Source organism: Bos mutus, chromosome 4 (assembly GCF_027580195.1).
Source record: "Bos mutus isolate GX-2022 chromosome 4, NWIPB_WYAK_1.1, whole genome shotgun sequence".
Lineage (NCBI taxonomy): Eukaryota > Metazoa > Chordata > Mammalia > Artiodactyla > Bovidae > Bos > Bos mutus.
The window spans coordinates 44296690-44323297 of NC_091620.1; the positions used below are offsets into that span (position 1 = coordinate 44296690).

The following is a 26608-nucleotide window of genomic DNA, read 5'->3' on the forward strand; positions in this document are numbered from 1 at the left end:
TGAGTAAACTGCATGCATGTGTGTGAAGTGTGTGCATGTATGGGGCATGGGCGAGTGTGGACTGTGTGTGACTGCATGTGCATGCCTGTGTATACGGTGAGGAGAGTGGAGGAAACCAGGATCCTCACACAGAGAGCACACATGTGAAGCCAGCCCACAGTTCCACAAAGCTGGCCTCCAGCACACATTCCTTCCACTCAGAGCCCAACCAGGAAAGGTTGACCCATGAGGTCCAGAGCAGCGACAAAATCTCAAGACTCTCTAAACCCCATCTCCCTGGACCTCCAGCCACAGGGCGACCTGCAGGGCATCTGAGGAGGTCCCAGAAAGGAGAGGTGATGCATGGGCCCTGTCCCCCCTGAAGGTAACATCATACCTGGAATGTATGAGAGATGCAGACACCGGGACCCGCGTGGAAAACCAGGGCTTTATCTAGGGGTGCCTGCAGCTTCCATATGCCATTTCCAGGCCTCCTGCTGCTGCTGCTGCTAAGTCGCTTCAGTCGCGTCCAACTCTATGCAACCCCATAGACGGCAGCCCACTAGGTTCCTCTGTCCCTGGGATTCTCCAGGCAAGGATACTGGAGTGGGTTGCCATTTCCTTCTCCAATGCATGAAAGTGAAAAGTGAAAGTGAAGTCGCTCAGTTGTGCCCAACTCTTAGCGACCCTATGGACTGCAGCCTACCAGGCTCCTCCATCCATGTGATTTTCCAGGCAAGAGTATTGGAGTGGGTTGCCATTGACTTCTCCTCCAGGCCTCCTCATTCCCCACTAATTAAATCTCTGCACCCAACCCAGCACCCCAGACCTCAAGTGTTTCGTAGGGCCACCCAGCAATTTAACCCTTCCAGGGAATGCACAAATATAGGACAACTTCCCTGATTCAGGGTTTCCATACTTCCATGACTGCCTGAAAATCCCAACCCATCCATGTATGTGCATGCTAAGTCGCTTCAGTCATGTCCAACTCTTTGCAACCCCATGGACTGCAGCCTACCAGACTCCTCTGTCCATGGGACTCTCCAGGCAAGAATACTGGAGTGGTTGTCCGTTTGTCCTCCACGGATCTTCCCAACCCAGGAATCGAACCCACATCTCTAACATCTCCTGCATTGGCAGGCAGGTTCTTTACCACTAGCACCACCTGGGAAGCCCTCCAAATCCCACGTATGAACTACATTCAAAAATGAAACCAGAAAAATCCCCAAGGCCAGCCATGGGCCCCAGACCCTACCCAGCCCCTCCCTACCCTACAACAGCAGCACGTCAATGTGATTAGAAAGAAGGGATCATGTGATGTGGAGAAAGGGTTGTGACATGGCCAGGACAAAATTACCAAATTCTTTTCTGAAACCAAATTCTTAAGAGTTATTTTTCTATAATTAAAAACATGGATTTCATAGCTCCTCAGTTTTTTCTTGAGATGAAAACTATACACCCTATCAGAAAGCATCTAGCAGCCATTTCTTAAAGAATTTCATTTCTGTGGCTACGATCCAATGCAGTCTCCTCCCATACACATCATTCAACACAGGCCAATTCGGCTCCAGAAGCCCCACGGGAGAGCGATGTAACACTTACCTTGGCTTCACATTTCTTGTGACAGGAATACTTGCAGGCTGCAAGAGAAGGAAAAAGAAGGTGTATTGAGCAGTCTCTCCATACTTTTTACATTTCCATCTGTAAATTCTTGAGAAAGTCCAGACAGAGGGAGGTTGTTTTTCGCTTAGGACACAACACTGAGTTCAACAGAGCGTGGGGTGGATGGACATGGTGTCCAGGAACCCAGCCACCTCTGCAGTGTCAGCAGTGGCCCAGATGGCGCAGGGAACTCTGGAGAGGAGTTACGAACACTCTGGCTCTTCCAGGGGTTCAGGCCACCAGATCAGCACCTTGGGAGGAGAAAGGCAGCAAAGCTGAGCAGTAGAAAGTATCAGTGTTTGCCTGGAAATTACAGCTTCTCCCTGAAGAAAGGAGAGAAACTTGAAAATGCCCCAGAAGACTCAGGACTGGCGCCTTTAAATTAGTGAGAAATTGGACATTTGCCTTCCACGGTTCTTCCACTTCCGGATGACCTAAGAACTGACTGTCAGAACAAATCCACATCTAAATTCCTGCAGGGGATCCTTCAACCCAGGCCATTGTGAGGACTGAGAGAGGCATGTGCTGGTTCGGAGGCCCCAACAATGCAGAGAGAGCTGGAACCAATGCGGATTTCACAGGCCCGCCCTCCGTGGTCTGCAGCTGTGCCTACACGACATGAAAGCCTCCCCCCACCAAAGCAGCTCGGGGCACTGGGGCCTGTCTGCCGATGTTCCCATGCAGAGACAGAAGGACGGGGAGACAGTGCGGAATGAAGCAACTGCACCAAGTAAGTGCAGTACAGGCACCCCTGTGGGCTCCAAGCAGGCATCTATCCGATAAACCCAGGGGGTGATTGTGGGATAGAGGACAGGGATCTAGGCTTGGGGGCACAGGACCTGGGGGCTTTCTGGCCCAGCCTGGCTGGGCTGCCCTAGGTGGAACCAGGCCTCTTTCCTCTTCCAGGGTTATGGTGATGCCAAAATGCCATCATCCAAGGGACCCTGCTTTGAAACTGCAAAGCACAGCATCAGTGTATAGAAGTGTGGGGTCCTGGAAGAACAAGGCCTGAGGTCAGGAGATAGGTCCCAAATTGCGGTCAGCACTTCAGGGCCCAAACTTTTCATCCTCTATGTTTTCTGAAAGCCCTAACTCACAGCCCACCTCGGACTGAATGAGGGTGAAGCAAACTAATAAAGAAAAAGAGCCCGTGGCTGGAGATCCCTGGAACTCCAGCAGGGAACAGCCAGGGGTATTATCTTTGCAAGATCTAGTTTTTGAGCTCTTTCTATGCATCCAAAGTTTGTGAAATTATTCACAAAGACAAATATTTATTCTACATCTTCTAATGGGTCCACCCAGAAAAGGTGATGAGTGATTTTCTAATCAAGATAGGCTAGCCATTGGAATAAAGGGGCTTTCACACCAGATTAAAATCTTAGACAGAAGGACAGCCAGGGGCAGAGGCCAGCAGGAAGAACAGAGATAGAGACGAAGGCAGTTGAGGGGCCCTCTGGCCTTTAGGGAAGATGAGAATTAGCGGAAATGCAGTGAAGACTTCCCCGGCTCCAGAGGAAGCTCTATCTGCACACACTGAATGGGGCGGGCCGGACCACTCAGCAGCCAGGACACAGGCACAGCCTCCTGTGGCAGCCAGCCCCTGAGATGGCCTCAGGGCTCCTCCTGGAGCCCGTGTCCCCGTGCGTCCCCTCACACAGTGACAGCAGGTCGTGTGACAAGGCAGGACGGTGGAGGGTGTGGCGAGTGACTTCTGCTCTGGGCTCCTGGACCCCTACTCTGAGAGGAACCCTGCCCACGTGTGAGGCACTGAGACAGCCCTGGGGAGGAGGCCCATGGGAAGGAATTGAGGTCTGCCGCCAGCAGCCAGCTGGGAAGCCACCTGGGAAGCAGGTCCTCCAGCCCCAGGAGAGCCTTCAGATGATGCAGCCTCCTAAGAGACGCTGAGCCAGCATTGCCCGGCCACGTGACTCCCAAATTCCTGATCCACAGAAATGGTGAGAACAGAAGCTACTGCCACAGTAAGTCACTAACTTTGGGAGTAACTGGTTATGCAGCAGATCAACAAACCGATTCAACCCAAAAAGGAACTCTGGTGTGTGGAACCACGACAGTGGTATGAAATAGTCACGGTGGATGGCGCACTGGGCTTTGACAAGAGCCTTAGGCCATTACAGGGCAAACCATCACATTCACAAAGGTTAACTAATCAGACTGAATTGCATAAACCACCAGAGTCCTAAGGCGAGGATCCTGAGAGGTGGACCCACTGTTCCTGGGATGTAAGCCGGTAACCCAAGTATTATGAACTTTCCACCCAACAGCCAAGCACCACAATTGGTCCCTCAGATTCAGATTTCAGTTTCCATATATAAGTGATACCATGCAGTATTTATCTTTCTCTGTTTGACTTAGCACACTGCTGTTTCATGATGGTGAATGGCAGGATTTCCTTCTTTTTTCTGCCTGAATAATGTTTTATCACCTTTTCTTTATTCAGTCAACCATTGATGGACCCTTGGGCTGTTTCCATGTCTTGGCTATTGTAAATAACACTGCAACCAACGTGGCATCTATTGAAGATACTGATTTTGTTTCCTTTCACTATATACCCAAAAGTGGAACTGCTGGATCATATGATAACTCTATTTTTCACTTTTTGAGGAAATTACATACTGTTTTCCATGATAGCTGAACCAATTTATATTCCCATCAACAGTGTACAAGTGTTCTCCTTTTTATTCTACCCTAACCAAAGCATGTTTTCCCTTGTGTTTTTGATGACAGCCATTCTGACAGGTGTGAGGTCGTATCTCACTGTAGTTTTGATTTGCATTTCCCTCAAGAGAAGGGGGCGAGAGAAGATGAGATAAGTGGATGGCATCATTGACTCAATGGGTATGAGTTTGAGCAAACTCCAGGAGATAGTGAAGAACAGGGAAGCCTGGCGTGCTGCAGTCCACGGGGTCGCAAATAGTCAGACACAACTGAGCAGCTGAACAACAACAACAACAGGATTAGTGATGCTGAGCACCTCTGCATGCATCTACTGGCCACTTTTATGTCTTCTTTGGAAACTGAGAAACTATCATTTGAGTTTTGGTGTAATATCAAAAAAGAATATGCTTTCCTTTCCAAATATGTATCTTATAGAGCTAGATTTTCTTCAACGACTGCAACCAAAACAACATATTTGGGATGGTTAATTTTATGTGTCAAGTTCACTGAGCCACAAGATGCCCAGATATTTGGTTAAACAGTATTCTGGGTGTGTCTGGGAGGGTATTTCTGAATGAGAAAAATATTTGAAACTGTAGACTGAGTGAAGCAGATTGTCCTCTCCAGTGTGGTGGGCTTCATCCAATTCACTGAGGGCTTGAAAAGAATAAATGGTGAAGTAAGCTGGCACATCGGTCATCTCTTGCTGCTGATTAGAACTCAGACAAGAACTACACACTGGCTCTTCTGGATCACAGCTTGCCAACTACAGACAAGACTTAGCCTCCATACCGTATGAACCAATTATTTGCAGTAAATTTCTTTCTCTATATACATCCTATTGGTTCTGTTTTGCTGAAGAACCTTAACTGATACCATGCTGAAACAGACTGATTGCAGAAGCAGCTAGGGGGATCCAGCCAACTAAGTCACACATAACGTGCACTCAATTTATGTGCATAAAGTAATACTATTCTTCTCGTGGCATGTAATGAGGAATAAAAGTGATATCAAAGACCCCTTTCTGCCATGGAAAAAGAAGTTACTGAAGCAATAAAGAAGAAAAAATATTTATATCCACAAATGACATTCAGAATGGCTACTGAGAAATCATGACTTCTAAAAAGCTAACCTGTGACAATGCTTATAATGTTGCTCATATGTGCTCAGTCATGTGCGACTCTTTGCTACCTAGGGACTATAGCCCGTCAGGTTCCTCTATCCATGGAATTTTCCAAGGCAAGAATACTGGAGTAGGTTGCCATTCCCTACTCCAGGGGATCTTCCCAACCCAGAGATTAAACCTGGGTCTCTTATGCTTCCTGCACTGGCAGGCTGGTTCTAAACTCTATAAAATCAGACATGTGCAATGGACAGGTCCACATGTGGGAATTCGGCATAGGGGAGAAACACTGTCATATTCACTTACAAAAGGATGAGCCACACAACTAAACATGCTGGGAAAACCAGCTCACTCATGAGAAATAACCTAAATAACATGAATTCCAGATGAATCAACCATGAAATTGGAACAGAATTGGAAAAGCAGAAATGAATATTAGAATAAAGTATTGTAGAACATCATTAAGACCCCAGAGAAGGGAAAGCATTCTTAAACAGAAACAAAACAGAAATGAAATGAAATGAAATGGTGGGTAAATCTGAACTAGCCAAACCTTAAACCTTTCACATGACAACCACTCCATGAGCAAAATTAGTCAAGCAACTGCTCACAATGTTTGCAACATGTAAGTTGGAATGGTAAGGAACTGACGTTTCTGTAGGTCAAAATCCATTAAAAATTGGCCTAAATCCTATCTAATTTAAGGATAGAAACATTAACATTATAATATCAATACTATGATTTCTTAGAAATCAGGAAGAAAAAATAATCTAATTTTTTAAATGAGCCAAGGATTTGAAAGGCCAGTTTACTAAGTAGAACATTACAGGGACCTCTCTGGTGACGCAGTGGATAGGAATCCACCTGCCAATGCAGGGGACATGGGTTCAATCCCTGGTCTGGGAAGATTTCACACGCCAGGGAGCAACTAAGCAACTATTGAGTTTGTGCTCTAAGGCCCAGGAGCCTCACCTACTGAGCCCACATGCTGCAGCTGCGGAAGCCCACACACCTCAAGCCTGTTCTCCACCACAACAGAAGCCTGCAGTCCACAACAAAGAGGAGCCGTCACCTGCCACAACTAGAGAAAGCCTGTGCAAAGCAACAAAGACCCAGTGTAGCCAAGAATAAATAAAAGAATCTGTCTGTCAGTGAGAAGGATGCAGGTTTGATCCCTGGTCCAGGAACTAAGATCTCACAGGCCGTGGGGCAATTAAGCCTGTGTGCCACAACCACTGAGCTTGTGTTCTAGGCCCCACGCACCGCGACTGCTGAGCTCACGTGCTGCAGCTACTGAGCCCCCATGCCCTAAAGCCCACGCTCTGCCACAAGAGAAGCCACCACGACGAGAAACTCATGCACTGCAACTAGAGAGGAGCCCCTGCTCACCACAACGAGAGAAAGCCCATGCACAGGAATGAAAATCCAATACAGCCAAAAATGAATAAATAATACATAACAGACATCTTTTCACTATCTTTTTAGATGCTCAGTCTCAGTGATAACCAGAGGAATGTAAAAAACATAATAGAGCATGACACCACTTTTCATCCACTGACTTGCAAAAATGAAAAGCAGAGAAGCATCAAGTGAAAGACTGAGTTAAGTTCAAGGCCAAGGTCCACGGTCAGCTCCCAAAGGCTCCCTCAGCAGTTCCCATTAGGGGTCTTTCTCCACCGGCGAAGGGGTATGTGGCCAGTGCGTGTCTCACAAGTTTCTAGGAATTTATGACACATGGAATCCTCACCTCCACAAGCCTGGGGCCTGCACCGCATTCCTTGGTCAAACAGGTTTCCAAAGTCCCAGGCAGGAATCCACTCTTAACAGCAGCAGCAACTGTCCAGAGTGTCTGGCTCTGAAAGGCCCCACATTGTTCCTTGTGGTCTTGGAACTGCTACTCTCCCGAAGTCTCCAGGAGCCTTGGAAATCCAGGCCACTGTTTTAGGCTTGTCATACAACACTGTACACATATTTACCCAGAGAGAGACAAGCCCTGGGTCTCACCTCTGCTTCTCTGCCTCTGCCCTCAAGCTCACCCAACCTGCCCTCAACCTCTGCCCCAGTTTAACCACACCCACAGTCACCAGCTACATGAGACGGGTGACCAGATGCTCACAGCAGAGGGCCCAACGCCACATTCACTGCTTGGTCACCTGCTCCTTTGTCTTGCCTTGATGGTCCTGACACCATGTCCTGGGGTTCTAATTCAGCACCTGGCACAAAGCAAGTGCTGACATGCTGATCAGCCTATCCAGCCCTAAGCTTTGTCTGTAATCCCCTAGCATACTGTAGACTGTGATAGTCTCACACACAGGGACAGAACTACCCCCCTCCCCAGACTGTAAGCTTCCTACTGACAGGATTCCCCGCTCAGACTCTGAGCTCCCCACTGACAGGACTCCCCCCTCAGACTCTGAGCTCCTCACAAACAGGTCACAGCTTTCTCATATTTTTATTCCAGCAGGCAGTTAATATGTGTTCAGTTAACCAAAGGGGAAAAGTCATTATCAAATATTCCTTACAAAGCCCCCCTCCATCCCATTTTCCCTCTGTCTTCTTTTTTGCTCTCTTTCCCAACCTTCATTTCGTTCAGGTTCCTCCCTACAGTTGTCTCTTGCAGCATTTCCTTTTTTTTTTTTCCATTCCAGTCTGTTCTCTCCTATTTCATTATTAAATTCAGGCAAACCATCTCTCCCAATGCCATCACTTCTGTCTGATCTGACACTGCATTCTCTCTGAATCCATCTCCTCCATGAGGCCAAGTTCTGCAGAACTTACAACTTTCAACACCCAGGAAAAGACTTACCCACTCAGGACTAGAACATCATGATCAACCACGCCAGTGCCCTCAAGTGTGGACTTGTAGAAGGATTTTCAGTGGAAGCTTGGCCACTTAACCCACCCAAGAGACCTCAGTGGAGCCGTGAGAACAGGCTACCTGTTCAAAGCCCTGGCAGGTGGGGAGGGCAGAGTAGGAACCGCTTCTGTGGGTTTCTGAGCAGCAGGAGGCAAACCACAACCAGACGCTTAACCCCATCGCACACCAGCCATCTGTGTGGCTTTGCCTGTAGTTACAGTTTGAGAAACAGGGGTTAAAGAGCCTCTATGTACAAACAATAGCTTCTTAAAAATGAAATTTTTCTTCTAAGTGAGCCACATAAAAATAATCTGTGGCAAACAGGCTAAAATGTGAAAATAAGTGACTTGAAATCAAGAACAAGCTAGAAAAAGAATAGTAAAAATATTAGCCAAAGTCACAGAGTACACACCTAACCCTTCTCCATCATCACCACCATCAGCATGTGACACCATAACCAACAGGAATAACACCTAACACTACCAGACACTTCCTGGAGCCAATCGGTGTTCTCTGCATTCCTCGTGCCTTTACTCTGTTCCTCACAATGACTCTAAAACAAAACTCAAGCACAGAGAGGCAGGGCAGGAATCCAAGCAGCCTGTCTCCAGGGTCCATGCTTCCCTACTGTTCCAGAAACAAGTCAAAGGAAGGGCCCTTCCAGTAAGACCTCACACAACTTGCGCATGATCACTGAGAGAAGCCATGTAATGTCTGCAGGCAGCACATACACAGTGGCTCAATGTGCAAATGTATACAACATACATCTAAATTATTAGGAGGGAAAACTACTAAATTGTCTGAGATTTTTATGATATCTATATAGCTTACTGACAAAAGGAAGAGATCCTAGAGATTAACGACTCAACAGGCAAATTGTAAAGGTTGCAAGTTGAAGGCCAGGAAAGGCACCTGTCCAGGGCCACAACTTCTTCTGCAGGAGCCAACCACTGACCCTGCCAGGCCCTGTCTACACTCGTTGTGACTGTGCCAGGCTCCCAACCCAGCGGTACCCCCACATCTTGCCCCTGCCCATCCAGAGGGATGCAGTGCAGAAGGGAAAAAAGCCCAGCCTTCGGATGCAGACAAAAAGCACAGCTAAGAAGATGGCCACACAGCAACAACACACATAAACACCCAGCTCTCACATTTCTATCCCTATGGGCCCCGCCATAGGCCTTTTGTCCCTTGACAGTGTCAGGGGCTATGTCGCTGATGATGGCATTTTTGAGAAGGAGACTGTCACAATCACAATTCTTGGATCTCCCACACACATCAATTTAATTTAAGAAGATAATGTCTAAAAGACTCCTGGCACATAGAGTCCTTTCCTTTTCAAAAAAGAATAGCTATTGTTTATCGACACAATTTTTACAGTTAGGTACATACATATGATAACCTATTAAGTAGTCTCATCGGTGTTTACAGTCCACCATATGCCAGTGCCAGTGCCAAGTTGCTTCAGCTGTATCTGATTCTTTGTGACACTATGGACTGTAGCCCCGCCAGGCTCCTCTGTCCATGGGATTCTCCCGGAAAGAATACTGGAGTGGGTTGCCATGCCCTCTTCCAGGGGATATTCCTGACCCAGGAACTGAATGTGTGTCTCTTATGTCTCCTGCATTGGCAGGCAGGTTCTTTACCACTAGCTCCACCTGGGAAGCCCGTCCCCGCCATATGAGGGAGTTTCTAAAACACCTTTTTCTGGAGAGAAGTCAGTAGATACCTCACGAACAATGATACAGGTGAGTCCCCAGCCCCTCAATGCCTGAGGGCTGACATTCACCACATTATGAACATACCCCGTGCTAGACCCAGAAATAGGGCATGATGCCTCCATGGGCACCTGTCACTGTGGCCTCCTTCCATGCCACCCGTGCCTTCAGGAGGACCTGCTCCTATTTACTTCTCCCAATAGCACAGCCTCCAGTGCCCATAGCCAGGTAGCTGATTCCTTTGGCCAAGAATGTGGCTTCCTTGAGCTGTACATGCCACCAAGGTGGCCTCTGCCAGCTCACTGCTCCTGGCCACGTGCTTCAGGGTGACAAGTGCCACCACCTGGCCACGAGGGATGGATCCAGGGCCTCTCAGGGAGAGTCCATACACTTCCCTCAGCTGGAGGGCTCAGAACAGAGGAGTGTGGCCTTAAGACAAAACAAGGAGGCCAGGTGAGAATGGGGACTGTGGCATGTCTGCTGGGGTGTGCACACAGGGAAGGGGAGCATGAGTGCAGAGCGGCTCCAGGACCTGTGCCCAGCCCCAGACCTCTTCTTACTGCCTCCAAACCAGGCAAAGCATCCCAGCCAAGTGGTGGGGTGACAGTGTGTGCCCTGGTTTCCCCACACGAGAACACAATAGCAGTGTTCCTACGGGGAAATGACACATGGAGATGAACCCCCTGAGGCAGAGGGCACCTATGGGACAGTCGCTAGTGAAGGACTTTCTTCAAGAAAAAAAGAACTAGATGGGTCCAAAAAGTGATTTCCACAGGGCTAGACTATGAGATTGGAGAAGGCAATGGCACCCCACTCCAGTACTCTTGCCTGGCAAATCCCATGGATGGAGGAGCCTGGTGGGCTGTAGTCCATGGGGTCGCTATGAGTCAGATACGACTGAGCGACTTCACTTTCATGCATTGGAGAAGGAAATGGCAACCCACTCCAGTGTTCTTGCCTGGAGAATCCCAGGGATGGGGTAGCCTGGTGGGCTGCCATCTATGGGGTCGCACAGAATCGGACACAACTGAAGCGACTTAGCAGACTATGAGATAAAACAGAACCACAGTGATTCTTAGACCAGAGAAGCATAAGCCAGACAGATCACGAGTTAGCACTGCACAAGGCCAGCCTGTTGCCACCCTTCTGCCCTCCCATCCTTTTGTGTTGGTCCTGCACAGGGTCCTCGGGGCCGAGTTGGCCTTGGGCAATGCCGCACCCAGTGGTATCCTGAGATCTCACTGCCTCCCCCATAGAATTCTAGAGGGTGCACAACCACATGCACGCACAACCACGTGCACGCATAGCCACACGCACACACAACCACATGCCACCCACACCACTCCGCCAGGCCTCTTAGTCCTCCTTGACATCTCACATATCACAGGCACCAAATGCCATAAGACAGATCATTCAGAAACAAAGAATATTCTGGGCCCCTCCTGGCCCCTACAAGCCTGGGAAGCTGCAGGACAGGGAAGGAGGCATGAGCCTGGAATGTGCTCTCATGCCAAGCCCTGGACGGTACTGGGGACTGTCAGCATCCTTGAGGAGCTCTGGCCTGATGGGAAAGCCTAGCTGCTGGGCACCGCTGTCTCCAGTCTGGTCAGATCTCATTGCTTCCATTTACTTTGAATAGAATAACTGTATCTTATAGGTCATTCAGGCAGAAGTACTGAGAGTTTTAAAAGGATGTTTGGGATAGCCCCTTAGTCAACTCAGGCCTCAGCTGTACAGAGATGAGAAGGAAACTGACTCTCCCAAGAGCCAATCTGTTTGTCACCACCAGGCCATCATTAACTGTTTGTGGGAGACAGAGCCCTTGGGCCTACGGAGCTAAACCAGGTTGGTCTGTGTTCATAACCTGCACATGTGGGCAGCAGCCAGCTAAGGTCCCCCGTGTCAGCCACGTGGGAATCACCCCGGCACATTCACGTGGGGTCATCGAGGAAAAATCATTATCACAGCAGCTGCAAAGCGAAGTGCCAGAAAGTGAGCTCAGCACCTCACACCCATCCCAGTCAGGCCCTGCACCAGCCATCCAGAGAACAATGTTGCAACCCACATCAGGGACTCAGAGAGGAGACTTTGATGTTAACAGACTCAGAGCACCAGCCTGTGCTCCTGGCCCAGCCCTGTCTTGGCCACGCCCTTCTCTGCATCTCCATGTGTGTGTGTATGCTCCTGTGAGCATGTGTGTGTGTGTGTCTGTGCGTGCATGTGTGTGCGTGTGCATGCATGTGTGTGCGTGTGTACGTGCACACCCATGCAGGCCTGCTGATGTGGGGAGAGGGCCTGTGCCGAGAGGCCTGGTGCTGGATCCATGCCCCACGTGCACCCCCACAGGTGACGCCTCAGCCCCCAGGGCCTGGCTCACCCTTTCTAGGTGGAGAGGAACCTTCAGGCCCTGTGAGACAGGCTGCATACAAGGACAAGGTGAGAACGCCATGCACTCTGAGAAGCAGGTGCTTCTCAGAACTTTGAAACAGAGACCCGTGTGGGGTGAGGGAGGGAGGGCACTTGTGGCACCTCCAGGAGGCCGCAGCGGGGGAAGGAGAGGCGGGAGCTGGCTCCAAGGCACCGTCAGCGCTGACAGTGGAGGGGCGCTTCAGAGGAGGGGACACACCTGCCTCCCGCCCCCTCTAAGGTTCCACTGCAGTTTGGCCATCATGCATCTTTCCTTGAGGCCGCCTAACCCCAAAGCAGCCCTCAGGGACCATGTGCCAGGGAGTCCACTGGGAGGATGGGGAGCCTAGAGGCAACCCTGGAACTATTCTACAGAGAAAATCCCAAACCCATCAGTGATAACAAGCCCAGAGCAGCCCAAAGCCTTCTCCCAGGTAACCCCACCTGCCTCCACTCTGTGACACAGAACCACGATTACAGGGTTCAAGGGAAACAATAGAAATCCTCCTCACATGTCCGTTATACAGATTTACTACCATGAAAACACAAAAAAATAGCAAGTTGGATTGATTACCTGGGGTTTAAACACCAAATACTGAAGCTGGTGGCTCTGTTTATGGATGGGCGCAATGCCTGACAACAGGCTAAAAGGACAGTAACGCAATGAACCATCACTCAAAAGAACAGAAAAATTTCATTTGTAAACTCTGGTAAGAGACCAGAAAACAAAAGGGGATGACTCAAGCTACTGACACTACAGGACAGAAGGAAAATAAGTCATGAGACACTCACGGCTGCCCCCCTCCTAAGACTAACTTTGCTCTTTCTGGAAAAATTTCTCATGAGCATATATCTGTGTAAATACGTTCCATCCCAGTCCAGTGAGGGTAAGGGGAAACTCAGGTTAAGATGGGGAATTCCATGATTTAACTTTGGAAACTCCCGAAAGAAGGTTTCATTTTGGGTTTTTGTTTGTTTGCTTTGCTTCAGTTTAATCGGCATGAGAAGGATCAACGTGGACTCACCTCGGCATGAAATCCCTCGACCTTCAATAATCTGTTTGCAAACCCCACAGACTCTGGCTTTTTTAAAGGCCTTGTTCTTAGAACTGTGCAGACTCGCAGTTACTTCTTCTGGCTGAAAAAGGAAAGGGAGAGAGTGTCAGCGCTTCCATTGATAGTCCGTTTGCTCTTCCTTTTCCCTTTCAAGAGATAATAAATCCAGCCGAGTTGGTGAAGAGCTGAAACAGGAACTTGACCAGGCAAACAGAGCAGAACAAGACAGCACCTTGCCAAGGCTGGGATCCCGGGAGCCTGGGATACCCCATCGGCACGCTTAGTGCCAGAGCCCTAGTGATGACCCACATGCGCCTACCTCATAATCCCCTGGGTGAAGGGCTTATGCGATAGTGTATCAGCTTCCAGACTGCAGGCTTACAGCCACCACTTCTGTGACAAAAGAATCCATGTGCATGCCTAGAGTCTTAATGCTTTTTTCTAGGGAAGACACAATCAGCAAACAGCATGATTATAGCAGAGGACACTAACTCACTGGCCTTCCTGGCCCCTTAGCCTCTCTGAACTCAGGTACTGGTGGAGAAGCTGTCATCAGACCACGGTGACAGGACAGGCGGTTCCTCTTTAAACCTGGTACAGCATCGAATCCATTACACACACAGGCACGGCAAGGAGAGGGACCACTTAGCCACCATTTCCATGTTTGTAGTGTCAAGCAAGGCTCACAGCCATGGCTGAGGATCTTATAAAAATTCAATTTGCCTTTGAAACTAAACACCAATCATATTCCCATTTTCTGATATGCGACAGAGCATTCTAACATAACCGATATCCGCATGGACTCTCAGAGGCCATTACTCACACCAGAATAGCTAAAATTCATTGAGAAGAAGAAGTGTTACCGAGAATGGAGACAAATGGTACAGCTACTTTGGAAAGCAGCTTGACAATTTCTTAACACATATTTTTAAATCTACACCAATCTTACGACTCAGCAATTCCACTCCTGCTGCTGCTGATGCCGCTGCTGCTGCTAAGTCGCTTCAATCGTGTCCGACTCTGTGCTACCCCATAGACAGCAGCCTACGAGGCTCCTCCATCCATGGGATTTTCCAGGCAAGAGTACTGGAGTGGGTTGCCATTGCCTTCTCCGAATTCCACTTCTATAGACACTTAAAAAATATGTCTGCAAAGACATGTGTGAGAATGATCAGAGCTACCTTTTTAAAAAGTGCCCCTAACAGGAAGTAACCTAGATGTCCATCACAAGGAACCTGGACAAACAAACCATGGTATATTCATAAAATGGATACATATCATATATCCAAATATTTGCTTGGGTATACACAAGAGTAAGCTACTAATACATGCAACATCATGGGTGAACATCAAAAGCATTATCAGGCTGAATGAAGAAGTCAGATATGAGCACACAGTGACTGATGAAAAGGCAAATGAACCTATCTAGTTCCTCAGAGGCAGGAAAAAATGAGGTGAGCTCTACGATGTCTCCAAATTCCTACATGGAGAAAGATTTCAGGATGCAGAGAGGGAAGGGCGAACCAGTATACCACATGGGTTGAAGGAAAGGAGTTAAGAATTCAAGCTGAGTAAGCCAGCAAGAAAGAGTTCACTAAGGAGAGCACTGGAGAAGAGAGAGCTGCAAAGAACTCTTAAGATCTTCAGAAGGGCCCTCGGAAGCATTCAGCACAGTACCCGAGAGCATGTGTGTACACACAGCTGTTTGAGGAAGATACTCAAGGCTGGGGAAAGAACCCCCATTTAAGGAAACAGTGCTCACACAGAGCCGAAAATAGTCCTTCTTCCCACCGCCAGACCAGGAAAACCCAAGATTCAGGGAATATTGCATAGAAAACAGGAGGATCTTGCCTCAAAGTCTCTCCAAGTAATTTAACTGCATTTCAGAACAAAGCTCAAGAATATCTGTAGAAATAAAAAAATACCCAACACCCAGCAAGGTAAAATTCACCATGCCTGGTACCCAATCAAAAATTATCCGGCATGGGAATTCCCTAGTGGTTCAGCAGCTATGACTCCATGCTCCTAGCGCAGGGGGCCCTGGTTGGACCCCTGGTCAGAGAACTAGATCCCACATGCTGCAACTAAGGATCTCAACACCACAACTAAGGATCCCAACACCACACCTAGGACCTGGTGCAGCTGAATAAAAACAAATAAACACTTTTTTAAAAATTATCAGGCATGCAAAGCAACAGGAAAACATAACCCATAATGAGAATAATCAGTCAATTGAAAGTGACCCTGAACTGACTAGAATAAGCACACAGGATATTAACAGAGTATTATAACTATATTCCATTTGTTCAAAAAGGTAGGTAAGAAAAGATCCAAAACAAACATTTACAGAAGCAAATGCAAATAACTGAGATATTAAAATATTAAATATTTTAATATTTAAATATTAAAACACTGGATAAAATTATTAACAGATCAGACACTGCAATAGAACAGATTAGTGAATTTGAAGATATCACCATGGAAACTTACCAAAATAAAGCACAGAAAGAAAAGGCAACCTATGTAAATAAACAGATAGATAACAAACAAAAAGTGTATCAGTGAACTGTGGGACTTTTAGCAGCTTATAAGCCCCTGAAAGAAAATGGGTGGGTGGAGGGAGGTTTGAAGAGATAATGGCTGAAACTTTTCCAAAACATGAGGAGAACTATAAACCCATTGATCCAAGAAACTCAAAAAAATCTCAAGCACAAAAAAATGTGACAGAAACTACATAAGGCACATGAAAACCAAATTGCTCAAACCCAGTTACAAAGAGACAGTCTTAAACAAAACTGCAACAGACTCACAAATACAGAAAACAAACTTATGATTACCAAAGAAGTATGGAGGAAAGGGAGGGATAAATTAGGAGTAGGGAGTAACAAACTAGTATAAATAAAACAGATAGGCAACAAGGATTTACTGCACAGCACATAGAAGTATATTCAATATCTTACATTAACCTATAATGGAAAATAATCTAGAAAGAAATATATATATTTAAATTAATCACTTGCTGTACACCTGAAACTAACACAACACTCTAAATCAACTATACTTCAACTGGAAAAAAAAGAGATCTTAAAAGCAGCCAGGGAGGCAGGGGAGCACAAATTACACTCACGGGATTAAGCATTAAAATAACAGTAGATTTCTCATTCAAAAAAAAGCAAGTGAAAACACGGTGTAGCAATATAAAACACTAAGAAAAAACTGACCAATCCAGCAAAAGCACACTTCAAAAATGACAGTGAATTATAAACTTCCTAGAATATACAAAAGCTGCAATGATTTATCACCAACTGACACATACTACAAGACATGTTAAAGATAGTCTGAGCAAAAGGAAAATACTATTAGATGAAAATATAGCTTTACACAAAAGAATGAAGACTGCTAGAAATGATTAATTACATGGACAAATATGTAAGGTCTTTTACTTATTACTTAAAACTCATCAGAAGATAATTAACTCTTTAAATAAAAACTAATAATGATACATTGTGAGGTTTAACATAAGTAGAAGTAAAATTTACGATAAAACAGCACAAAGCTCAGGAAAGGAGAAATGGTAGGTAGTATGAAATTAAAAGACGCTTACTCCTTGGAAGGAAAGTTATATCCAACCTAGATAGCATATTCAAAAGCAGACATTACTTTGCCAACAAGGGTCTGTCTAGTCAAGGCTATGGCTTTTCCTGTGGTCACATATGGATGTGAGAGTTGGACCGTGAAGAAAGCTGAGCACCGAAGAATTGATGCTTTTGAACTGTGGTGTTGGAGAAGACTCTTGAGAGTCCCTTGGACTGCAAGGAGATCCAACCAGTCCATTCTGAAGGAGATCAGCCCTGGGATTTCTTTGGAAGGAATGATGCTAAAGCTGAAACTCCAGTACTTTGGGCACCTCATGCAAAGAGTTGACTCATTGGAAAAGACTCTGATGCTGAGAGGGATTGGGGGCCGGAGGAGAAGGGGACGACAGAGGATGAGATGGCTGGATGGCATCACTGACTCGATGGATGTGAGTCTGATGGACAGGGAGGCCTGGCGTGCTGCGATTCATGGGGTCGCAAAGAGTCGGACACAACTGAGCGACTGAACTGAACTGAACTGAACTGATACCACTGTAAGGCTGTCATAATATACACGAAGCAATGCACTATCACTTGAAGGCAGACTGCGACAAGCTAAAAATCTATAACATAAACCTAAAGCAACAACTAAAATAATGAGTTGTAGGTAATAAATACAACAAAGAAGAGAAAACAAAATTATGTTAAAATGGCAAGAAAAGAGAAAAAGCAGTAATAAAGAACACATAAGAGAAATGGAAAACAAGCAGCAAGATGATAGATTTAAACCTCAATATATTAGGAATCACATTAATGTAAACAGTTTAAACATCTCATTAAAAGGCAGGGATTGTCAAATTATATTTTTTTTAAAAAGTATAGAAAAATATACAACGTTAGTGTTAAAGAAAAGCTGAAATGACTATATTAATAACAAAGTAGATTCCAGATTAAAGAATACTCCCAATGATATCCATCTGAGCCGCCAGGGAAGCCCCAGTGACATAGAGAAGCACTACAAAATGATAAAAGGGTAGAAACATCAAGAGAAGATAACAAAGTTACGCATTTAATAACAAAATTCTCAAAATATATGAAACGAAAACTGACAGAATTGCAATGAGAAATAGGCAAACATAGACAGTCAGAAATTTCATTACCCCACACTGAATTGTGTCCCCACCAAATTCATATATTGAAGCTTTAACCTCCAATGTAACTATGTTTGAAGTTAGGGCCTTCAAAGAGATAATCAAGGTAAAATGAGGCCATAAGGGTAGGAACCTAATCCAACAGGGCCGGTGTCCTTATATAAAGAAAAGGGGATACTAGGGAAGCTTGGCACGCAGAGGAAAGTCCATGTGAGGACGTGGTGAGAAGGTGGCCACACAAACTAAGCCAAGAGGGAGGCCTTAGGAAAATCCAAGCTTGTCAATACCTTGATCTTGGACTTCCAACCTCCTGAACTATAAAAAAATAAACTGCTGTTGTTTATGACACCTAGTCTGTGTTATTTCACTATGGCAGTCCTAGCAAACTAATATAGCCTTTCTCAATAATTAATATTAGTTTTAGAAATAATGGATAATTATTGCAGAAAATAAGCAAGGATACATAAGCTTTGAACAATACTATCAGTATCTTGACCTAACTGACATTACAGAACATTTGACCTAACTGCGGCAGAATACACACTCTTTTCAAATGCATATGAAATATTTAGTAGACAAGTCTAAGAAAATTTTAAAGTATTCAAGTTGTACTAAATATGTTCTCTGACCACAATGGGATTAAATTAGGAATCAGAAACAGAAAGATTTTAGTAAAATCCCCTAAAGTATCTGGACATCAAATAACACACTTCTAAATAGTGTATAGATTAATACACCACGGCAAGGCACTGCTATTCCAAACTTGTTTACCTGTTTCTGCTTTTTTCAAGAGACCGTATACTTTTTGATAGTAGGGCTCTTGAACTCAGTGCTTACAAAAGAGGAATGAAGATGCTACTATCATGAAGTCCATGACATTGGCAGGGCCCTTCTGTACTATAAATAATCAACACTGTTCTACATGGAGAGCACAGGATGCAAGCTCAAGACCCCGTAGCCAAGGGATAAGGAATATGGGCTCAGATCCAGTCTCCCCCCAGGCCTCATGCTCACACAGGAGTAGACATTCAAGTAGCTGACACACACAGCCTCTATCATAATCCCCCAGCTGGCACACACTTTTCCTCCCTTATATTTCAGTTATTTGTTTATAGCCGTCTCTTTTGTGTAATTTCCTACCGGCAGGACACCAGGCTCTTATCTATTTGTCTTCCAAGGCCCTGCACAGTGCCTGGTACCCTCAATTAATACTTGTCAACTGAATGAATTGGCTGTATTCTGTGAGCCAACAGGGGATACTGTGACGTTTTTATTCCTTACAAATACCTTTATTACAACCAGGGAGAAAGAGGCACTGTGTTCCTGTGGTTTTCCTGCCGGCTGGGCCACAGTTAGAAACCTGGAGGAAGGAAACAGCAGAGGTGCTGTGTGGAGGCCGAAGCCATTTCAGTGGCTGGATGGTGGAGGAATTCATTTCAGATAGTGTAATAACATCTGCTCACGCTTCATCTGTACATAACATCTCAATTGTGAAGTGAGCCTAGACGGGATTAGGCTGCCTTTGTTTTCACCTGATACTGTGCTTTCATTTCTCCCAAAGAGGCGGGCCCAATGAGTGCACGGGGAACAGGGGAGGCCGAAATGCTGAAGCATTTAGCAGGCTCAGTTCAGGAATCTAAATTGCATTTAATTGTTAGGAGCAGACAGTGGGAAGGGTAGAGAGCAAGGCTGCCAGTTCCACAAGGACTCCCTGAGGGGTTCAGGGTAATTAGTGCTGGTCTTGATGGTGAGGTCTCTTTTTAGAAAGAAAAATCTCTGAAAAACTGAGCGAGGAAGTGCTCCACTGGCATGCAGCAGGGAAACGTTTTGCTCTGCTCTGCGAAAATGCAAAACCTCACAGTCCTCTCGGCTCAGTTCTCTCGGCTAATGTTGCAGTGGCAACAGTTACCCCCACAAAGCCTAAACCAACACAATCCAAGCCTCTTTTCCTTTCAGGAGAGAGGATTTAGGTGAGTGTTTTCCTACCTAGGAAACCTTCAGTAGCATTCGAGGGGGGCTGATGCACTCAGCAAAATCACCAAGCAACTTGACTCTGAAGTTAAACACCACAACTTCCTGCGTGAAGAGAGCGAGCCCCAAACCTCTGGAGTGATCCTGCCCAGAGATGCCTACACCCAGCCAAAGGACCCAGAGCACAGGGACATCCTCTGCCTTCCACACACGGTCCCCAAGTTTCTCAGGAGTAGCATTTGATCGTTAAACTAAAAATCAGAATGAGTACAATTCAAAGTGATGTCAAGTGGCTGACATTCTGACAACTTTCTCACTCCTCAGAACCTTCATAAGTTTCCAGTAAAACGAATGCAATAAATGCCTAATTATTAGACTCAGAGAGGGGACTGCTGAACCTAGTAGGGAGCCGCCTGTGCATCTACTCAGCTTAAGTCAAGCGCCATGGGAGACAGTCCCAGGACCAAGCGCTGTAACACGGCCCTGGGGAACTTGCACTTCTGCAACAACGCTAGAGCATCCTCACACACCCAGAGTTACAGCACCCTTTTCCTTGGCAAAGAAACACACGCTAGAAGGGAGTCCGTGAAACTGCCAATGTCCTGCTTCCATTCCAGGAAAGGAGTCCAGGGAAGTGTGTTCAAGACGGAGCTGGATTCGAAAATTAAGAGCAAAGCTGTCTCCCACTTCACGTGGGCTCACCAGGGCGCCGGCCTCCCACCAGGCAAAGCTCTGCTTTCCCTCGCTCGTTCTTTCCTGCTCAAGTAACACGCGCACAGACGAACACACACGAGACACGCGTACATAGACAAGGACACGCGCGCACTCGTGGACATACGGGCACGCGCAGTGACCAGGGCAAAAGCGCGAACAGGCACGCGCAGACAAGAGTGCAAGGGCACACTGGCGCGCAGACCGGGGTACGCGGGCACACACAAGCACAGGCGTGCAACCAAAAGTGCTTCCACTCCCAGGGCTTCCATCCTGTCCCAGCTCCCAGCTCCCGCCGCGCCGGGGTCCCGGTTCCCTGCGCCCCTCCCCCTCGCAGAACGCCCACTCACCTGGCGCCGGTGCCGGCGAGCCCGCGCCCCGCGCGCGCACCCTCCAGGCGGCCCCGGGGTCAGCGCGCGCAGCCGCATGGCCGTCCGGGCCACCGCCGAGGGCCGGGCCGGGCGAGGAAGGCCGAGGCAGGCGCGGACCTCTCCCGGGTGGTGATGCCCGGCAGGTATGCCTCCTGGGCCGCTGTGTCTGGGAGTCCCAGGAGTTCAACCCCTGGAGCCCTGAAATGAAGCGGTCGCCAATTCCAAGTCCACTCGGTCGTCAGGAGTCAGATGCCGCGAACAAAAGCCAGACGAATGAGCGCACGGCCCCCCGGCGCCCCTCCATCTGACACAAATTAGCGCTCCCTTCCCCCCGCCCCAGACCGCAGCTCCGGAGAAGAGGAAAAAGGTTTCTCAGCCAAACCCAGAAAAAGTGGCGAGGAAACGCCTCCTAGGACAGGGGTGGGGGGCTAACCCTCCATCGCCCTCCAACGCCCTTGGCCCTCCCACTGGATTACCCCCGCCTTTGGCTGGAGTACAGCTTGACTAGGATTTCAGACCTCTCCAAGAATGCAGACCCAGGGACTTAAAATCAAAAGCGTCAGGCTCTCTGGCTTTCGGGATTTTAAATCTTGTATACTGTCCAGTAAACTTGCATCTGTAATGGTCAGTATCACCGGTAATCTATACTGCTAGCCAACAGTGGCTTTGGAGTGGAAAGAAGGAAAACTCTAATACAGAAAGGTTGTCTTTCCAATTTGCCTCTTCAACTAAGAAAAACAAGGAGCAGCCTTGCCAAAGTAGGATGAGAAGCAGGTAGAGGTTCCAGCAAGCACAAAGGAAATGACCATGGGGCCTTCTGTACCTGGGGTCTGGGATCCACAGCACCCTTCCCTCTCCTTACTATTCAGAGAGCCATCCAGCTCCCAGCAAATCACATCCGAGTTCCCTCTCTGGGTCTGTGATTTTAGAAGGAAATTTAAAACTGTTTTTAACTTATCTTAAGAAGATAAAGGTGACTGGGATGGTGAGGACAGGGTCTCACATGAAGAGGAAGCCAGACACCTGGAAAGGGGAAGGGTCCCTTAGCCTGAAGCACAGCCCAGAGGGGGAAGGTGGGCCTGATCCACAGACAGATGGCCCTTTGCCTGTCAGACCCCACAAGACTGAGTCGTCTTGGGCAGGGCTCGTGGACCAGTGGCTCTTAGCTCTCCACCATGAGAAGCTCTGAAAACATTCCTGGAAAGGGGTCCCTTGACAGTGGACTTGTTCAGCTGAGGCCACCTTCTCCCTTCTGCAGGGTCCCGTAGAAGAGGCCGATGCAGAGGAGCACGTGGCCCAGGGAGCTGGATGGTCTCAGACCTGCCGGCTCGCTGTGTGCATAGCAGCGCCGGGTGTTCCAGTGGCTCAGCCTGCCTCTTGCCCAGCCCAGGATGCAGCAGCACTGATGCCCTGTGTTGGTCTAACGCTCTGACTTCAGATCTTCAACTCCGCTTGCAACTCCAAATGTCTTAGCTTTGGAGAGCAGTCTGGGTGGGCTAGACCCCAGGCCTTTATGGTTAACACATGTGCAAATTCCAGCCATCAATTCAAAGGCCGACATTAACCTCTCAGGTTCTGGCACCAGATACCCATCTTTCCATTTCTGGGGTGGCATAGCAAAGCTGCTCTTTGACTTTCAACCACACACCAAAAAAAAAAAAACCAGAAACACATCATTCTGGCTTCTCACCTGGCAGCCACCCATTCATTCTCATTTCGCCTTCATCCTTCAAATAAGAGTATATTCATCTGTCTCTATAGTCATTCATTCATTTGTTAATTTATTTTCTAGATTCATTCATCATTATTCACTTTTTCTATAAAGGAGTCAAACTTTAGTTTTTGTAAACACCTCTCAGCTCTATTTCTTCATACACATCCTTCACCCCCATATGACTGCAGGATCCCTAAGAACACACATCTGTATCGGATTTGAGTCCCCACCATCGAGAACAAGACGGAGCCCAGAGCTGTGCCTACAGGCTCAGCTAGAAGCACACTCTTCTGCTGTCTGAGGGCACACAAGTCAAGCATTTTCCCAGGAATCAGCCAGATCTATCACCAGTCTCACCCATGGAACCAGAAGGAGGAACCTCAATCCTAGCAAACAGGTAACTTTCAACATGATAAAGCTCCTTGAACTCATGGACAGGGCTGCACACTCTATGGGGCCTTGGTGATGATGGTCCTGAGCACCAGTGCACCTAGGCCCATGGTTGCCAGGTTGGAAGACAAACGGGTGTTTTCGTAGGGACACCTGAATCTCCTCTGATTCAATTAAAAATACATCATTCAGAAAATTCCCACACTTTATTATTAATAATAAATACATGCATGCAATCACACCTCATGGATGATAGCACAGTGGGCTATCACAACTCAGTGAGAATCAGGGATCACAGATAGTCCACTGAAGTCCAGAACACCAGAGCCCAAGTGAACTTCGCAAACACAAACCTGCCAGGACTCCCCGCTTTGCCTCTTGGCCCCCTCTCCAGTCCCTTTTCCCTCTAGCTTCCCACACCACCCCTCTGAGGCAAGCCGAAGCATGAGGGTTTGGGGCCAGCTCAGCCTAGGGACCAAGCCAGCCACTCCAGCCTTGCCAGATTCACCCCACTATTGTGCTGCGAGCCTAGCCTGCCCCTGGTGAAGTGACAATCCTCCTTGCTTCTTGCTGGCCTGACATCTGCTTCTGAATTCTGGCTGCATTGAGTCCCCAACAACAAAGGAGGTTCTTCCTGTACAAGATGGACTTTAGGGGGCCTGGGTCCAAACTTTGAGGGTAAAGCTCCAATACCAGGCCTCGGGGCTGTATCACCAACCCAGACTGGGAAGCCAGACTGGACTGGGGACATGAGCTCAGCATTGAGTCCAACTCTAAGACAAGATGTGAGGTTGGCCCATCCAGGATCTCATCTAACTGAATGGAGGCTACTCCCATAGGCCTTCCCAGAACGCTGATGAGTAGCCTGTGTGCCTGGCATCACAGGGACTACAGTGATGAATGACTCCCCTTTACCCAACGGTGGAAATGTCTGTATGTGGCATTATGAGGGGGCACTGAGCCCACTCATGGGACTTCAGGGAAAACAGATGACAGGTGGGCTGAGACCTAGGAGAGATGGACATTTTTGAGACAGGAAAAGAACCAGGGGACCATAAGGCAGGGTGTTTGTGTGAACAGAAGCACAGCATGCATTTGGGGCATGGATGGCAGACAGGCAGAGTCTGCATCCTAAGAGCAGGCGTGGAGAGGAAGGGGGCCCCACAAAGCAAGCCAAGGCCCAACCCTGAGGGCAGCGGGAGTCTCTGGAAGTGAGAGAGGAGGAACCACGTGAACATACTGTGTCCTGGGACCACTGGGTGAAGAAGGAGTTTACTAACACAGAAAGGGAGAACATTTCAGTGAAAGCCGTGCTGTGGGACTGGAATCAGATGCTGGTGTAACTCATGTTTTCAATGCAGAGACACAGATACAGAAATGAAAACTAATGCAAATGTGCACATGCACACACACACACACCCATGCACAGGCATGCACCCATACACACAGAGGCACATATAAACTCCCTACACTCCCCAGCTCTGTCTGTGGTGGGGAAGGGGGCGCCTAAAGAAGCTCCCAAGAGTAGTGGTTACATGCAGCACCCACATCTCTGATTCCCAGTAAAAGAAATCAGGGCTCCCTGGAGACATGGCTGATTTCAGATCTGAGTCAGGGATGGTACAAACGTCAAAAGGTAAAGGAATGCTTCCAGAATGGTGAGGCTGCATGACCAGGGGGCTGAGTTGGCCTGCAGAGGCTGTCCTGGCCAGATCTGGGACAACCTGAACATCAAAATAGTGATAATAGTGGATTGTGTGTGTGTGTGTGTGTTAGTCACTCAGTTGTGTCCAACTCTGCAACTCCATGGACTAAAGCCCGCCAGGCTCCTCTGTCCACGGGATTCTCCAGGCAAGAATACTGGAGTGGGTAGCCATTCCCACTTCTTCAAGGGATTGCCCGACCCAGGGATCGAACTCAGGTCTCTGGCATTGCAGGCAGATTTTTTATCATCTGAGCCACCAGGGAAGCCCCTAGCCCCTCCAGAAATCCCAGTTCTGCAGAGATGCATCCCCAGCTGTTGGCAACCAGCAGAAGCTTTGGGAAGTTTAACCTAGTGAGCAATGCTCCACTGTCACAGCAGAGCCGACCTCCTACGGGTGGTCCAAACCCAAGTTATTTCCCCAGGTCGGGTGTGAGGATAGAGGTATCTCATCCGGCCTGTCCCTTCTGCTAGAGCATCCAGACAGCCCTCCTGTGTGCCTGGGAACTGGCCCCTACAGGGAAGGTGTGGTTGGAAAGGAGACACTGACAGAGCACCCTCTGAGTCACCAAGCTTCATCTCTGGATTGAACCCCAGTCTTTTCATTCCTCCATAGTTCTGTGAACCCAAAATGCCCAACATCCCCTAGCTTTGACCAAACCTGGCTAGACCACATCAGGAACTCTGGGTAGGGATTCTGCCCATAAGGGTCCAATGTTGCCTCCTCCGAGAGGCAGGGCCAAGATGGGCTGCAGAAGCTGCAAAAGAGACAGCGCCTCAGGGCACTCTGGACCTGCTCTGCTCCTTGTTATGTGTCTGCTGGTTTATAGTCATCACCCTGGGCCTCCCATTTCTTCCTCGGCTAACAAGAAGAATAAGCTCACTGCCGACCTCAAACAGTCCCTGTGCAGTTCACCCCAAAGCGGAGGGACTTTGGTGTGATGCCCACCAAATATTCCTCCTCCCCTGCTAAGTCAAACCAGTCAATCCTAAAGGAAATCAACCCTGAATATTCATTGGAAGGACTGATGCTGAAGCTCCAATACTTGGGCCCCTTGATGTGAAAACTCATTGGAAAAGATCGTGATCCTGGGAAAGATTGAGGGCAAGAGGAGAAGGGGGCAACAGAAGATAAGATAGTTGGATGGCATCACTGAATCAATGGACATGAGTTTGAGGAAGCTCTGGGAGATAGCGAAGGACTGGGAAGCCTGGTGTGCTGCAGTCCATGGGGTGGAGAAGAGTTGGACACAATTTATCAACTGAACAGTGACTCCTGCTAAGAGGGGTCCCTGCACAGCCAGAAGAGTTTGGAGGACTAAGGTAAGAGGCCCCAAGTAGACAATGAGGAGAAAAATCAGTTTCTGAGAAAGATGGGGTATTTTCAACAACATGAAGTGAAGTGAAATGAAGTGAAAGTCACTCAGTCATATCTGACTCTTTGCAACTCCATGGATTATACATTCCATGGAATTCTTTAGGCCAGAATACTGAAGTGGGTAGCTTTTCCCTTCTCCAGGGGAGCTTCCCAACCCAGGGATCAAACATAG

At 47.7% G+C, this 26608-nt stretch overlaps 1 protein-coding gene across 5 annotated transcripts in view; it reads right to left on the reverse strand.

Annotated features, from left to right (window-relative positions):
- Positions 1 to 26608, reverse strand: part of TNS3 (tensin 3) — a 222342-nt gene that overhangs the window by 163579 nt on the left and 32155 nt on the right. For 4 of the 5 annotated variants that reach the window (XM_070369418.1, XM_070369416.1, XM_070369413.1 and 1 more), the window contains exons 2-3: positions 13444 to 13555; positions 1582 to 1619 (exon numbers count right to left, since the gene is read on the reverse strand). Coding sequence is in view for 4 of the 5 variants with exons in the window: in XM_070369416.1 (XP_070225517.1) it covers positions 1582 to 1619; positions 13444 to 13555 (150 nt within the window). In the remaining variant the exon portion in view is untranslated. Of the gene's footprint in view, positions 1 to 1581; positions 1620 to 13443; positions 13556 to 21231; positions 21417 to 26608 lie in introns of those variants that run through there. The other variant, XM_070369414.1, reaches the window with a different exon arrangement.